The 17,274-nt window shown below is 47.9% G+C and overlaps 1 protein-coding gene across 7 annotated transcripts in view; it reads left to right on the top strand.

Moving 5' to 3' along the window:
* Window positions 1-17,274, top strand: part of ADCK1 (aarF domain containing kinase 1) — a 79,547-nt gene that overhangs the window by 24,076 nt on the left and 38,197 nt on the right. For 5 of the 7 annotated variants that reach the window (XM_059819653.1, XM_059819656.1, XM_059819652.1 and 2 more), the window contains exon 3: window positions 6,974-7,177. The exons of 1 other annotated variant lie outside the window; for it this stretch is intronic. In XM_059819653.1, coding sequence (XP_059675636.1) covers window positions 6,974-7,177 — 204 coding nt within the window. Of the gene's footprint in view, window positions 1-6,973; window positions 7,178-10,673; window positions 10,682-17,274 lie in introns of all 7 variants that reach the window. One more of the 7 variants, XM_059819650.1, reaches the window with a different exon arrangement.

The following is a 17,274-nucleotide window of genomic DNA, read 5'->3' as shown; positions in this document are numbered from 1 at the left end:
GCAGGCTCTTCCTCAGCATCCTGCCCCATGCAGGGAATTGCCTGCAGCAGGAGAAGGCACCTTCTTTCCCTTGCTCAAGTTGGGAGTAGGTGGGATGCAAATGGGCGCCAGCTGGTGTGGAGCTGTTCCCGCTCACCTGTACAAGAGTGCTCTCCAGTATGAAGGTGAGAGGAGGAGCAGCCCTTCCAGTCCTGTCCTCTGGCCGAAATCCAGCCTGAAGTCCTTTGTGAGATGTCTGTGTTTGCAGTGTTCCTGGAGGCAGCACTCATCACTAGGAGTTTCTGGTGACTTGTTTGTTATGTCTTTGACTAATTGCATTTCAAATTTTCTCTCTGCATTCCTAATCCTCATTTCACGTTTTGCCAGCTATAAGTACGCCCTTCAGGGTTGGAATGACTTTTCTGAAGAATTTTTCATATGAGGAATGGCTTCCACCACTTACCTTCTGGTCTTCAGTGGCCTTTCTGAGCCCTTTTTTTACCAGGTCTGTCACCAGATGATACCAGATACTCAAATTTTCACCAGTGTATTTTAACTTCGGTATTTATTTTCTGCTAAATTAATTCCTTTTTTTTTAAGACCAGATTAGCATTTGCCAATTTGTGACACCTTGCACATCTGATGCTCTTTGCACATCTGAGCAGTTCTTTGCCAAGGTCTCTGTGAGAAAAGGCTCCTTCAAAAGCATCAGAATTACTTGAGGTCTGCTTGTACATCAAGGGTAAATTAAAAAATGTCCCTTTGCAGCTCTGCTTGCTGAGTATGTGTTTCATCCCAGAGGTGCCTCCTCTCCATACCTGATAGTTATTACTTTCATTATGGCCCATGTGGAACAATTGTAGTAATCAGTGTTAATCCCAATCTACCCAGGATTTAGGTAAACCACAAGTCTGATAAGCACGCCGTGGTCCAGTGGAGAATTTGTCTTGCCGAAATTCAGGGAAGGGGTTTGAGACAGAAAGATGCCCATGTGGGCTGAGGAAAGAACAATATACACACTCAGACAGCATTTGTGATCTGAAGTGCTTCCTGAGTGAGGCTTATTCTTGGTAATCCTTGGTACATGAAATGCTTCCTTTCTCTGCAGTGTGCTCCTAGGCATGATGCATACAAGCAGCTCCCTGTCTAACTAGCTGCTGTTCTCAGCTGTTTTCCGTGATAAGAAGAATCTTCAAGGTATTGCTTGTGCAACAGAGGAATATCTTGTGAGATTCTTGGAAAAAAGCTCTGAGCCATTCTGGGGGTTTCCATTTACCCTGCAGTTTCTTCAAGGTAGGACAGAAACGTGGGTCAACAGTATTGGACATTGTAGTAGGAATGTGGCACTCTTACTTTGCCTATAATTAGAAGGTGGTCATCTATCAGAGAAACAAGTGCTGCACCTGGACCATGACCTAGCTTGGGGAGATCCAGGCAATTAACAGATAGCATTATGAACATTTTTCTGCTAAAAATCCTGACCTGGTTGATAAGAAAAGAGACCTTGGAAGCTGCATTCACAGTCCTGCTTCATTCTCACTGTACTTCTGCCTCTAATGTGGACTGGAGTTTTGTAAAATGTAGGGCTACAGATAGAGTTCCTTCTTCTGAGACAAGCTGCCTGGTCATATTCTGTCTCTCTAGCAGGGGCAGGAGATGGCAATCCCTGGTCTGGACAGCCAGCCAGGGCAGCTGTCTCTTAGGAGTTCTAGCCAAGCCAGTTGTGAGAGCATGGTGGAGGATGCTATGCACGGGGGTTTTGTTCTGTTTCGTTCCTGGAGCCCTCTATTAGGATGCTGTTGTCTCTCTTGGCCAGGACTGCTGTGTCCATGAAGCCAACTGGGTTCTCTACAGGGGGGTAAGTTTGGGAGGGCCAAAATTTCCTCTCTCCTTGTGCTAGAGGAAAGAGTGTCTATTTCTGCCTCCTCCTCAGCAGCGACCAAAATGAAGATACACCCTGCATCCAAGTGTGTCTACAATCAGTTGCGTTTTCAGCTACATGAGTTTTCCATCCTGTTTTTTCCATGTCCCTTGGCGATCCCTGTGGGGCAGGTAGGTGCATTGAAGCCAGCACCTCTACCCTGAGCTGGCTGCCCGGCCTCATCCCCAGCACTGTGCTACAGCCCCAGGGGTGCTGCTGCTCTGCCCTGAGCCATGCTGCAGCCTGGAGTCATTTGATGGGCTCCTGCTGTGCCTGTGGGAGGTCGCAGTGCCCTATGCTGGCCTGTGCTCAGTGCTGGGGTTTTTAGAGCACAACTGCAAGGAGCCTTGCCACTGTTTCTCGCCTGTGCCCTGGGCTATGGCTGCCTGATGCCTCGGGGCAGCGGCCGGCCAATGCTTCCCTTTCCCTTCGCTGCTGGCAGGGGGTTTCCTCCACAGCTGGAGGCAGCAGGCAGAGGATAATTATCAGAGCTGCATAAAAGCTGTTTCCCTGTAAAGGGCTGCACTCCTGGTGCTGTGACAAACTACCCAGCTGCTCTGGCTCCCTCCCTCCCACTGCCTTTCTCTTTCATCCCATTACTCCCTCACTGCTTTTCTTGCTCTCTCGTCCTCTTTCACAGCTTCCTTTCCTTGTCCCCTTCTGGCCTGCTTTTGCCCCTACTGCACACAGGGAAGGAGAACAGGGAAACAGCCAGGGCGGAGGTTGCTTGTTTCAGCAGGAGGTTTAAAGCTGGTGTGTAAAATGCAGCACAATAATGTGGGGACTTCAGGCATGCTCGTGGATGTTATTTTCTGCCTATGTATTTGCAAGTGCTTTTGAGCAGGCAGTATGCTGGGGGAAGCTCACTCTTCATCACAGAAACATGGTGGGATGACTTGCACAACTGGAGTGCTGCACTGGAAGGCTACAAACTCTTCAGAAAGGACAGGCAAGGAAGGAGAGGCGGTGGGGTAGCCCTGTATGTCAAGGAGTGATTTGATTGTCTAGAGGTTAACAAAGGTGACGATAAGGTTGAGTGTCTGTGGGTAAGAATCAGGGGGAAGGCCTACAAGGTGGATATCATGGTGTGAGTCTGTAATAAACCACCCAACTAGGTTGAGGAGGCAGACAAAATATTCTATAAGCAGCTGGGAGAAGTCTCACAATTGCTAGCCCTTGTTCTCATGGGGGACTTCAAATTACCAGATGTCTGCTGGAAATACAATATGGCAGAGAAGAAACAGTCTAGGACGTTCCTGGAGTACATGGAAGATAACTTCCTGGCATGGATGGTGAGTGAGCCAACGAGGGAAGGCGCCCCGCTGGACCTGTTGTTTGTGAACAGAGAAGGCCTTGTGGGGGATGAGACGGTGGGAGGCCGTCTTGGGCATAGTGATTGTGAAATGATAGAGTTTTTGATTCTCAGAGAAGTAAGGAGGGGGGTCAGCAGAACTGCTACCTTGGACTTCTGTAGGGCTGACTTTGGCCTGTTTAGGAACCTGGTGAACAGAGTCCCTTGGGAGGCAGTCCTGAAAGGCAAAGGAGTCCAGGAAGGCTGGACACTCTTCCAGAAGGAAGTCTTAAAGGTGCAGGAGCATGCCGTCCCCATGTGCCGGAAGATAAGCCGGCGGGGAAGAAGACCGGCCTGGCTGAACAGAGAGCTTTGGATGGAACTCAGGAAAAAAAGAAAAGGGTTTATGACCTTTGGAAGAAGGGGCAGGCGACTCAGGAGGACTACAAGGATGTTGTGAGGTTTTGCAGGGAGAAAAATTAGAAGGGCCAAAGCTCAGCCAGGGCTTAATCTGGTGACTACCATAAAAGACAACAAAAAATGTTTCTATAAATACATAGGCAACAAAAGGAGAGCTAAGGAGAATCTTCATCCCTTACTGGATGTGGAGGGAAACATAGTGACAAAGGATGAGGAAAAGGCTGAGGTACTTAATGCCTTCTTTGCCTCAGTCTTTAATAGTAAGACCAGTTTTCTCTGGGTACCCAGTGCCCTGAGCTGGAAGATAGGGATGGGGAGCAGAATGAAGCCCCACAAACCAAGGGGAAATGGTTAGTGACCTGCTACGCCACATAGACATACACAAGTCTATGGGACCAGATGGGATCCACCCCAGGGTACTGAGGGAGCTGGAGGAAGTGCTCACCAAGCCACTTTCCGTCATTTATCAGCAGTCCCAGTTGTCTGGAGGTTAGCAAATGGGATGCCTGTTCTTCAAGAAGGGCCGGAAGGAGGATCTGGGGAACTACAGGCCTGTCAGTCTGACCTTGGTGCTGGGGAAGATTATGGAGCAGATCATCTTGAGTGCCATCATGTGGCACGTACAGGAGAACCAGGCGATCAGGCCCAGTCAGCATGGGTTTATGAAAGGCAGGTCTTGCTTGACTAACCTGATCTCTTTCTATGACAAACTGACCCGCTTAGTGCATGAAGGAAGGCTGTTGATATAGCCTACCTAGACTTTACTAAAACCTTTTACACTGTTTCCCACAGCATTCTCCTGGAGAAACTGGCTGCTCATGGCTTGGACAGGTGCACTCTTTGCTGGGTAAAAAACTGGCTGGATGGCCGGGCCCAAATTGTTGTGGTGAATGGACTTAAATCCAGTTGGTGGCCGATCACAAGTGGTGTTCCCCAGGGCTCAGTATTGGGTCCAGTTCTGTTTAATATCTTTATCAATGGTCTTGACGAGGGGTTCGAGTGCACTCTCAGTAAGTTTGCAGACAACACCAAGTTGGGAGCCTGTGTTGATCTGCTTGAGGATAGGAAGGCTCTGCGGAGGGATCGGGACAGGCTGGATCGATGGGCCAAGGCCAATTGTATGAGGGTCAACAATGCCAAGTGCCGGGTCCTGCACTTGGGTCACAACAACTCCGTGCAGTGCTATAGGCCTGGGGACAAGTGGCTGGAAAGCTGCCCCGCAGAAAAGGACCTGGGGGTGTTGATCAACAGCCAGCTGAATATGAGCCAGCAGTGTGCCCAGGTGACCAAGAAGGGCAACGGCATCCTGGCCTGTATCAGAAATAGTGTGGGCAGCAGGAGTAGGGAGGTGATTGTACCTTGGTACTTGGTACTGGTGAGGCCGCACCTCGAATCCTGTGTTCAGTTTTGGGCCCCTCACTACAAGAAAGACACTGAGGTGCTGGAGCGTGTCCAGAGAAGGGCGATGAAGCTGGTGAGGGATCTAGAGTGCAAGTCGTATGAGGAGCGGTTGAGAGAGCTGGGGCTGTTTAGCCTGGAGAAGAGGATGCTGAAGGGTGACCTTATTGCTCTCTACAACTACCTGAAAGGAGGTTGTAGTGAGGTGGGTGTGGTCTCTTCTCCCAAGTGACAAGTGATAGGACAAGAGGAAATGGCCTCAAGTTGTGCCAGGGGAGGTTTAGATTGGATATTAGGAAAAAGTCTTCACTGAAAGGGCTGTCAGACATTGGAATGGGCTGCCCAGGGAGGTGGTTGAGTTACCATCCCTGGAGGTATTTAAAAGACTGTGTGGATGAGGCGTTTAGGGTCATGGTTTAATGGTGGGCTTAGCAGTGTTAGGTTAACGGTTGGACTTGATGATCTTAAAGGTCTTTTCCAACCTAAACAATTCTAAGACTCCTCGCGCGAGTTATGCTTGCCTGTGCACGCCCACTTAGGGAAGTGCATGTGTGTGTGCATGTGTGCATCAAGCTGTCAAGTCTCACATGCTGAGTATGAGACTTGCACATTAGGCTTTCTCCTAACAGTCCCCTAGGCCTGTGTTTCATGCACTTGCAGCTCAGCACCCAGTCTGTCACCGGACGTGTTCCCAAATGCAAGACACTTGCGCTGTCCTGTGATGTGACCCAGCACTGCTTTGCATGGAGGGCTAAGATAGCCACTACCTGTGGTGGGTGTGTGAGTGTGTGTGGTGTTCATGCATGTTTGTGTTGTTGTTCCTTTCTGCCACGTACTTTGAGGCTTTTGGTGGAGTCCCTCACCACAGGATCTTGGGCAGATGAGGTCTGCAGACACAGGATTTGACCTTCCATGACTTCTGACACAGAAGCCAGAGAAATTAGGAGCCTCCATGCAGATAGGTGTCAGGCATTAACAGGAGATGGGTGCGGAGTTACTTTTTGCCATTGATTTGCTTAGATGTTATTAATGTATCTGGGTAAACTTATCTGAAGTTTATTAAAGAATATTGAGTCCTTGGCAGCAGGCTTTTCTAGTGAGAGTAATAAAAGCAGAATAAATCATTGTCACTGAAGGATGTTATGGCTGGTCGGTTCTTGAGAAGTGAAATGAACCTCAGGAGCTGAAATCCAAACCAAACAAGTGGTTGGTGATGGGTTTTGTCTTTTAGTGGCTGCATTTTAGTCAATATGTGAGCAAAGCTGGCAGGTCTTCTAATTCTTAGTTTCTAAAACCACTGTCACTGTGGACGTTGGTGGCAGTGTAAACAGTAAGACCAAGAACTGCCTGGACTGGAGGGATGTAATTTCCCCTTGCGGTGTGTCAGAGTGAGCTGAGGAGGATGAAGGTCTGCCCACGTACTGTCTTTCTCACTGCCAAATAGACATCTGTAGTTTTGATTTTTAAGAGACACTTTTTCCAAGTTCCTGGAAGGTTCTGGGATGGTATCTGTAGTTTTCTTCTCACTTTAATTCGTCTCACTCACACTAAGAGTCTAACGTACATGGTTGTGATCTTGACTTTTGTCTTTCAACAGGGGTTCCTAAACTGTGTATCGTAGCGGTGGATCACAGTGACACGCTAATGCTGCTGTATGGCTAGACATCTTATTCTGTGCAAGGATGTAGCCCTGGACAAAGCCAAAAACTAATGTGCTGTCACTGATCATGATGTCTGTGCAAAGAAGTGTCAGAGCCCCTTATACTCTGGAGCATCTTGTCCTCTGGTTCAGCCCCTCTAAATCAAGATAGAATCCTAATACTTAGCTGACACATTAGATGAAGATGCCCAAAATCAAGAAGAGAAATCACTGGTCTGTTTAAATACTGGACAAATAAAAAGTATGTATGTGGGTGTGTAACAGACAGCAAAAGGGCTTGGCTGATGTTCTGGTCTATCTGCAGGTGCACCTGCGCTCTGCTGAGCGCCTCCGGGAGCTGTGCTGCGCCAACCGAGGCACCTTCATCAAGGTGGGACAGCACCTGGGAGCGCTTGACTACCTGCTGCCTGAGGAGTACACCCGCACCCTCAAAGTGCTGCACAGCCAAGCCCCACAGAGCACCAGGCAGGAGATTGAGCAAGTCATCCGCGAGGATCTGGGCAAAGAGGTAGGGGCAGCCATAGCCTGTGTTGGCTTCTCAGGCCTCAGCAAGCCCTGGGCAGCTAGAAGAAGGAGAACAGGAGCAAGGAGGTCTCTGGTGGTTCTCAGTTGCAAGACATACCAAGGGGACATATATCCTCCTTGCCCCTGGGAGAATGCCATACGAATTTTCCCTGTCCATTGATGGGCACTATTGGTAAGCTTAGGAAAGGAGAAGGTAACAGGGGATTAAGGGTGTGAGGGCTGCTAGGTGGAAATGGCAGGGCTCAGCAGAGCAGTGTACTCCAGAGGTTATGCCAAGACTAACAGGATTGCTGGAGGTCAGGATGGAGGGCTGTCTGCCACACTGAGGGGTGGGAGCTGGACGTACTGATGTTCAGGACAAAGATATATTAGCAGGGCTCTGTGAGGGATGACTGCTCTCCTCTGGCTGCACTAGACCAATTCCAGCTAGCACTGACAGCCTTTTGCTTTCTTGAGCCCCTAATTAACCCCCAAAGAAAATAATAGCATAAATCACTTTTGGTGCTTACAGTCAGGTAATACAGTAGCCCAGGAGTCTGTGTCACCATTAACCCTCAGCAGCCCACAGCACTGAGATCAGAGGTGGGTGCCTGTGTTCATTAGATAGAAGGGAAGTAACCGCAATATTTAGAGAGGGTGTTCTGCTACTTTGCATCTTGCAAGAAGAGGTCCCCTCACACTCCAGCTCGGGTTGAGGAAAGGCATTTCAAGGATCACAACTGACATGGTGAGAGGGAGGCGGGAGGCAGGAGGCAACAGTGTGCAAAGGCAGTGAAAGAGAAGGTGAGTGTGAGGGAGAGGAAGACAGGAGGCTGAAGAATGGAAGCAATGTGCACGTGTGTTTTGGAGTGTTCTGGGATGTGTGACTGTGTGGTGAGGAGGTATGGGGGTAACATGATGGGGTAAGTAAAGCATTTGCACCTAGTAGAGTATATTATGGGCAGATTTGGATGGGGTGGGTCTGCCTATGTGTAGTTTTAGGGTCTAGGTATTCTCTAGTCAGGAATGACAACCAATATTTCCCTGCAGTTTAATGGCAGGGTTAATGTCAGCCCCTGACCTGCAAGATGTTCCCTCTCTCAGTGCTGCATCTTTGTAGCATGGCTGGTACCAGCTGTGCTTCAGAGCTTAGTGGATAGATGGAACAGGGCAGGCTGGCTGCTCCCTGCAGACCCCTGCTGCTCCATGGATCTCCATCCAGCAATTTCCCCTCTGCAGAAGCCATGGAAAACCACCCTGAGGTTAGCCCCCATTAAAGGAGCACAGCCCTGGCTCAGTTTGTGTGGCATCTCTAAGGCTGAGCCAGATGCTCGGAGGTGGGCCCCCTTCTTGCTTCTCAAGTGCATGTTCAGCTGCCACTGATATGCTCTGGTTTCTTTCAGCTTTTTGGGGGGTAGATGAGCCCTCCATGCCTCATTGATTCTGAGCGAGGCAGCTCAAATCCAGTCTCCACAGCAGCCTTCCCCTTTAGCATTCACTTCACCCACATGGGCGGTGCTGGGCAATACTTAATTTTAAAGAGACAGAGAGAGGGAGAAAAAAAAGGTGGAAATGGGAAGAAAGGGATAGAGAGGAAATGGTGATGAGAGAAAGACAGCGATGATAAAAGAGAGAAATGAAGAGAATGACATGTATAAAAATAAAGCAGCTGGTGAAACTGGGCAGTATTAAAAGCAGAGGTAAATGCCCATTTCCATTAGTTACAAGGTACCAGATCAAGGTATTTAAAAGCAAAAAGGATATCGGGAACCTAATGCACCAAAGTTGTCTTTGCTGGAGCCCAGAGGATTTAATAGGGTTACTTCAGGAACAAATTTAATTCCAGTCTAGCTACGTCCTCAGTACATTTTAAATACAATATACTTAGCTGAAATATAGATGGCAGAAGGGCAAGGTGGAGTGTCAGAGCAGAGGGGAGTGCAAAGTGGGATCCTGAAACCTTTCCCCTTGGGGCCAGCATCACACCTGGGAACTTGCAGATGAATTCAAATAGAAGAGAAAATGACAGTGAGGTAACCTTCCCAGGACGCCTAGGCCTAACCCTGCTGGTCTCAGATGCAGTGGTAAAACTTCCAGTTCCCCCATCACGCACAAGAGCAGGCTCCTCGGATGAATCTCAGGTGTAGGCAAGAAGTAATTACATACAGCTTGGATAAGTGCAAAACAAATGGGGGAAATAGCAACTGGAAATACAGAAATACCTAGGGAGGAATGTGACAAGCTGACAAATTAGGCAAGAGCTTGCAAAAGGGCATGAAGATCAAAAAAAGCCAATTTCATGTGTAGATGCATTGTATCTTCGGTCAGTTAGAAATAGTCTGTCTTCTGATGTGACCTACTCCTGAGAATCTTATCAGAGGCTTGGATGTTTGACAAATGGAGATGTTTTGTGGGAAAACTGGTGTAAATGGAGAGCATGCCAATGGGACTGATCTTCGAGCAAAGGCAGAGGGCTTGTAAGGTGGGTTTACAGCAGTTCGACATAGCTCTGTTGTCATCACGCAAACTTGCATGACACCCTGCTGATGGGGGATCTCCCATTCCCGGCCAGCATCATGCCTGGAGACTGGGAGCTGCAGCATGTAGCTCTGCTGCATGAGCTAATGAACTGATTTAAAGGCAAATGGCATGTGTGCTGATCTGACACAGAAGAAGCATCATACATGCTGACTAGTGGGTTGCCCTGTCAAACCCTGTTTTAAGTCTAGGGTGAATCTATGTACCTATCAGGGATCGTTGGGATAAAAATAATGAGTAGTGAGCAGATGCTGGCTTTCTAATCTCAGCCATAGTGGTTTGGCTAAGTGATGGTGAGAGGTGATCATTCTCTTGAGTGTTGTATGCAAGAGGTTGAGGTGGGGTGGGATTCTCAGGACAACATGAGTAGTAGCAGTAGGAGAGGCTGCACAAAGAAATCTTTACAATGACTCCTGGAAACGCTAACCATAAAGATCATAGAGGAGGAGTCTTTTGGGGAGACAGTGGAGATACCACAGGTAGGGCTTGTTCTGGATGGATTCCTTGGATCAGTTGGGAAAAGCTGCGTGCATAAGAATGGGTGATGAGATATGAATGAACGAGTCTCTCCTACCTCTATTCTCATCTTCCCTGCTTGAACAAGGTTCTGAAAGTGAAAATGTGTCAGGTGTGGAAAATGAATTCAAAATGAGTATGTTCCCTACCCCACAAATGTCATTTTCTCTGCAGGGCTATTAACAACACAGGGAAAGATAGCTGGTTCAGCTAAGCTCTCTAACTCAACAAGGTGCATGCAGAGCAGAGCCAAGCAACTTCTGGTGAAATTTGGACACCAGACATTTAGGCAGAAAGACTGATGAGAGCTCTGGAAGATGAATATTTTGGAGTGGCTGCACCTTAAAAGCGCAAAATCATTGTGCTTAGAAACTAGAAATGATGGAAGAAATGTTTTGCCAGCACTGGGATTAGGGGCATTTCTTCCTTCTGGCCGGTGTGGAGAGACTGGCTCGTGGCTGTGGGATATAGGGATACTGGGGAGGTGATGCCAGTTTGGTCCCAGAGCAGAGGTGCAGAACCCAGGGCATCTCTGAGTTTGGCCAAGCCAGTTCCACCTGACAGCTCTTCGGTGTCTGTCAGAAAGGCTTCTTGTAGGTCTTTCTGTGTGTGATTTCCATGGACAAGGTGCTCAGAGGAGCTTATTGCTCATTGCTAAGACTGATTAGACTATTGTGAAACTTGCCCCTTTCAAAAATAAACCTGCTTCTCTCTGCTCTGATCAAGGCCATTCCAGAGTACCCCTCCTCACAGGACTGAGTGGCTGCAGAATGACTTGGCAGCTTTTACAACCCTGCTTTTCCACATATCCTTGGTGTCTTTCTCTTGTCTGGCTCCAATACTGTTCAGTGCGGTCCCTAATGTGGCTCTGTGGGTTGTGCTTCTCTGCCACTGGGCAATGATAACGAGTTTAGATATTATGACATCTGCTGACTTCATTGTGTACTCCTATCTATGCCAACACACCCTTTTACCTCTTTCGAGACCTAAAATACCTCCTGGTTTGCAGTCACCCATCTGATCTGCACATCCCAGTAGGCCACAGCATAGCTCTACCCACTCAGCACCACTGTAATCCCTCTCCTGTGTGCAGCAAGATGTCACTTTCCAGAGCCCATTGCTCATCAGTTCCCATCAGTTCTCATTGGCATTTTGTAATCAACTTTCTGACCTTTTCCCCAAGACTCTTTATTCTCCCTCTTGGTGTGTTTGTGTACTCCATACTCTACCCAGGCTTTTACTCATGTTGGAGGTAATTTTTCTTGGTGGGAGACATTCCCTCCCCACCCATCTCTCACCACTGTCCTTTCAGAAATATCCCAGTGCTACTTTCTGGCAGGTTCCCATCAGGCTGGTTTTCTTGCTCCTATGTCTGATCTGAGGTTGCGCAGTTAGGAGTTAGGGCAAGGATAAAGTTAGCAACCCCATGAGGCCAGCATGGTCTCAGCTAGGGTTTTTCCCATGCTGGTGGGGCACTTGTGCTGCCCAGGTGCTCTGTATCCAGGCTGCGTCTTTGTCTGGGGGGTGTGAGGGGCTGGTGTAGGGCACAGGGCCTGCCTCACTTGCCGTGGGAGTGAAGGTGTTTCCTTCCTCCTTGCCCCTTGACTTATCCTGATGTCTCTGGCCTCTTGCTAACAGTTGTTGAAGCTGTCACAGAGATGAGTGGAAATTGCTGAAGCTGAGCAGTCTCAGATGCTATTAAGTGAGGCATCCCAAGAAATCCTGACCAGCTCTCTGCTTGGACCCCAGGTATCCACATCTGCACGCACACTTACACCACTGCTGGTGAGTTTGCTGTGCTCCAGGAAGGCTGAGAGGCAAAACAGGCTCTATAGGGAGAACACACCAGTGACTGAATGTGTTGCTTACAGTGCTTGCTTTGTTCAAAGCTGGGAGAAGGGTCTGGGGAGAGCCCAGAGGTCGAGGCTTGTCTCTGCTGAAGCTAAATCATATAAAGGGCTTAAACTGATGGAAAGACAGTCATTTGGAAGGTTGTCAGTCCAGCTTTGCTTTGTGGGAGTGCAGGTAATGGGAAGTAGTTTCTAATTGCATGATTAGCCAGCACCTCTGAGGAGACCATCCTTTTCATCCACAGTTAATTGCGGCTTTTACCTGTTGTGTAAGGACTATTTTGCCATTTGCAAGAAGCCTCCTGCAGCCATACAATAATGGAGCTCACTGATTGAGCAGAGCAGGATGCGTCAGCGAGTTGACTGTGATTTGTAAGCAAAACACGTGTGGTAGAGGAACCTCCTGTGCTGTGGTTTGTGAAGCAGGAATGCATTTTTACAGATAGTGATGCTTGGGGAACCCAGCCTTCTGTTAAAGGGCTTTGCTCTCCTTGGATTCATACCCTTTTACCTGGCATGGCACCAGCGCTGTGCAGTAAGAAACAGGTACTCCTCATCTGAGAAGTCATTGTCCCTGCAGCAAAACTGTGGCTAAGAAGGATGCTGCCCTTTATCCCTCTACCTTAAATTGCTCCCAAAGTCCCAGAAGTGTTTTCTAGGTTGGGTACATGAACTTTATTCATCCACTGTTGAAATGTACCCATATACACCTGGGAGCACGGTCACTGCAATGATGCACAGCAATGCCACATGGCCATTTGACAGGGAGGGACAAAAATCATATGCCCGTGTGAACCTGCTGTGGGAAAGATTTAGAATGAGACCGCAGCAAGGTGCTAATGCCCATAGCAAGGGACTTCCCTGCCCTCGAACTGTTGGAGTCTGAGAAAAGACAGAGAGAGTAGAAGAGACTCTTCTTTTTACTCCTATTTCTGTACTCAGTCTTGGTACAGCATGGCAGCCTTTGCTGTGTCAGTGACAGAGAGGATGGACTGATTCCCTTCCTTCTGGAAGTGTTGATTAGCTTTTTAAGCTCTGGTGAGACATATCCTTACTTCTGATTTGCAGAACTATCGAAGCAGTGCTCAGCCCTGTGGGAGAGCAGCTAGGCCTTCGAAAGGCTGTTGGGTATTATACTGCATGTCCTACAGCATCCAAGTTGTTCCCAAGGGAATATGAGCCACTTTCTATAGCTGGCTGCATATATTGCCCTAGAGAAGGTTTATTTACACTGCTAGATCACAAGGTCTTCAGGTCACGATCCTGCAGATCCTGTTATGGCCCCAGGAAGCCTCTTCCAAGGCTGGCAGTGTGGTCTAACCCATCCAGGATGCCAGGACACATGCCTGCTTCCTGTGGTGTTGGACAGCCTTGTAGTTGACTGTTCTGCCCGAAAGCGCTGATGTGTGGCACAGTCAGTGCATGGTCACTCTCATGGTTGCTTGGGGCTGTGGGACTGATGCTGAATGGCTCTGCTGAACACCCAGGTCTCCTGTAGCTTGTGACTCTGGTTCTGTCCTTAAGTACCCCGCTCCAGCAATGCTGTGCTGAGGCGCTCTGTGAAGTCAGCCCTCGCATACATCACTAACAGACACGGGGAAACTAGATTTAGGTCAGCAAGAGCCTCTTCTGCTTGCTATAGGTGTTATGTCCATCACAGGAAATCTCCTCTTCCTGCATGACATTACTCACTGTCCGTTACCCACCAGAGTGGAGGCTGGGCTGTGGCCATTACTCTAACAGTCTGAGGGGCTGGGAAGTCGTACGGGAGGATTTGGCCCTTCTCCCACACCTCTGAGCCTCTCTCAGTAGGCCCGTCAGGACTTCCAAGCAGCCGTCAATAAAAAAGACATTTGTATTAAAACTATAATGAGGAATAAAAAAACTTCGCATTTTTTTCAATAACTTGGGATATAAAAAAGAGATTTTTATCAATTATGAAAAGGATTTTGGCTATAAAAAGGTAATTTACAGAGTCTGAGATGGATGGCAAATAGCATTAATGTCACCCAGAACAAATGAGCCTGCATTACTCAGCTGAAAGGCAGGAGCGGCTGCCTTTGCAGGTCCCGCTGCTGCTGCAGCCTCTGCCATCGTCTCCCTGCCCTGTCTCTGGGAAGAGGCCCCATTCGCTGGCCGATCTCGGTGTGGCTGCCTTTATGCGGAGCCCTCATGTGGGCAGCAGTTGCCCAGAACCACTGCTCCACTGCCAAGTGCAGATGGAGAAAGCAAACAGGGAGCTTTGTGTGGCTCAGGTGGTCCACCTTGCTTTGTTCCTTGTGTCCCTTCTCACTCTGTTTGCAAGTTCGTGTTACTGACCCTTAGTGTCATGCCAAGGACAACCTGGTGTCCTTATTGCCAGGGGAGCTTTGGGACAGGGTACTCCCTCCTTCCATGGGTTTTTTCTCCGTTCACAGCTCCTGGGAGAGGATTTGGCTGAGTCCTGCGCATGGCAGCCTTTTCCTGGGTGCTTTAAGCCCCATTGCCTAAGAGACGGCAGGTTTTGTGGATAGGTTAGAGGATAATCTCCTTTGGCTTCCTAAAAGTTATTAAGATTTACAATACAGGAGGTTGGACAGTGGATTTTCTGAAGGATTTTTTGTGGGGTCTTCTGCAAGGAAGTGAAAGATTTGAGATCAGAAAATGCAATGGGGAATGGCGTGGTAAGGAGTAGTTCTGATCTGCATTCTTACTGGCATTTTTTTCTTTAATTTACAAATTTTTCGGGTGCCTGGGGGTTAGCGTATGACATACCTGCACAGAATTTGTTGGCTCACAGTGTCTTGTGTGCAGATGATAATCTCTCTTCAGTATGGTTTTCTCAGAGTTTTGATGACACCTGAAGCGTTGCTCTGATGCAAATAAATCTTGGCTGGCAATGGACACCACAGCTGTGTTGGGCTGTGTTCAGTGTCCACATCCTGCGGAGGTGGCGGATGTGCTGCACAGCAGTGCTCTAGCCATCGGCACAAACCACCTCTCAGCCCATGGGTAACCCTTCCGCTTCCAAACAATCACTGGAAATTGCTATCTGTAATGGGGATTAATAGTCCTTGTATGGCCTTCTTGCGTATGGAGACTTTCTTTTTTCAAACATGGTGTGCATCTCATTTGCTCAGCAGTCTGTATGCATTTATGACACAGCAGGATCTGGTTGGGGCAGAAACACTGAGCTGCCATGCGGAGGGACTGGCTTCTGTTTCAAAGCCTGCTGCTGATACACTCAGAAATATTCTTACTTGATTCTCTGATCTAGACTGGGTTTATGTATGCCTGATTTTTCTCTAAAGGAGCAGGGAATCCTGTCATCTGCCTGCCCACTGATCTTTAAATATCCTACTTGATTCTCCCTGGTTAGCATCTCCTGTTTTCTTTCAGAATTTTACGTCTGCCCAGTTATTTGACCCATTAAGAACATGAAAACATGATGCGGTGAGCCTGGTGACTTTTGGCAACAGGTTATTTGTAGATGAAACGAATGACATAAGATGAAATAAGGAGTTATAGGGCCTGACCTTGACATATCTGCATTTTCCTAACTCAGAGAATGGACATGTAGCATTTTCCTGAATTTTTAAGATGTACAGTGATCTAATAAGCTCTGTTTTGTGGCACTTCTGGGCTCTGTCTGAGAGACAGCTCCTGAATCCATGGAAGGATGCTGAGCTATAGAAAGCAGTTCAACCCTGCCTGCAGGTTTTCCTTCCTGTGAAAAAGCTGCTATGGGTGAGAACATTTGAAATTCTTCTCATGGGAAGCCTCACACTCAACATGTTTTTGTGTTTTGAGAATTGAAGCAAAAATTGGGATCTCAGGGGTCTCAAAGGTTTTTCCACCATTAGTCAGCATAGTGTGTCAGTCTCCAGTAGGCAGGTCAGCCCGAGAGAGAGGAAGTTTTCTTATGTTCCCTTTGGAAATCAATTAATATTTGTGAACATTAAGCATATTTTGCACTTATTTTCTGTAAGCTTTGCAGTGCTTTGGTTTTACAGGATGCATGGTTCAGAGCCAAACCTGTGAAGCTGTCTGTGGTAACTGAAGCAATAAACTCACATGACCTATTGCTTGTGCCAGGAGAGCTCAGCTGAAGCAAACCCACGAGTTTCTCCCTTACAAAGCAGACATAACCACTCCATCTCAAATTGGGGAGTTCTTGGAAGAGGCTGTTCAGCACCAACCCTTCCAGATTTCAAATGATTAATAGAAAATATACATTATTTGGCTCATTTCAGATAAGGAATGAAACTGAGGTAATATCAGTTGTGAGCGGAGAACAAAGCTAATTTTGCCAAACACTTTATTGGATGTAACTGATTGGTTCAGGTCTATTAACTGTTATTCCTATTTGTCAAGAAAGGCTAGAGCAATGAAAATTACCAGGCTTGTTAAGAGGCATTATACTAAAGAAGTCTCTCCATGTAACTTCTGCTGCTCTGTCGTTTGTGAATTGCTAGTGTCTTTGCCCTGGCTGTCAAGAAAACCTCTAAGCCCACTCCTCCTGTCCCAGTTTGTCTTTTGGCCTTTGGACCGTAACCTAACCTCTTCCTCTTCTTTAATTTGTTTTCTTTTTGTTTGAAAGACCTGTGAGGCTGATTCTTAATGGGATATCCTATCAAAGGCCTTTGCCAATCGCTTGCAATCATCAGGACCAGCTCAGGAATTACAGGTTGGCTGCTCCAAGCTAAACATTTGAGACACTGGGTGGTTCTCAGTGAGTGAACAGGGAGGAAGGGAAGGGTATGGACTGTACTGGTTCTGTGGGCCTTATCTCTCTGTTGACTACACAACCATAGCACGCTGATGACAGTGTGTTGGGTTGAGCATCTCCAGTGACTTAGTGTCCTGTACCCAATGAAGGAGGAGGTGCAGCCTGACCAGTAGCAGGCTCTAGGCTGCTCTCTCCCTGCTCTGCTCTCCACGGGTCATGTCTAGAGTGGATCACAGTCCTCAGCCCTTCTTTGGTGAGGTAGCTCCCCAGGTTATGATGATGTGTTTTTTGAGATGGGGGGCACCTGCTTACATTAGATAGAATCCACAAAACTGCGTTACCTCATCCACTGGAGCCAAATGATTTTGAATTATAGCCAGCAGAGCTAGATACCAGTCAGTGTTTAGAGGCTCCCTGTCCTGTTCCTATTCCATGGTCTGACTCTGTTTCTTCATCTGTTTTTGAGCTGCATCAGCCCTAGGGCGGGAA

Source organism: Gavia stellata, chromosome 7 (genome assembly GCF_030936135.1).
Source record: "Gavia stellata isolate bGavSte3 chromosome 7, bGavSte3.hap2, whole genome shotgun sequence".
NCBI classification, from domain to species: domain Eukaryota; kingdom Metazoa; phylum Chordata; class Aves; order Gaviiformes; family Gaviidae; genus Gavia; species Gavia stellata.
This window is presented reverse-complemented; position numbering and strand designations above follow the sequence as displayed.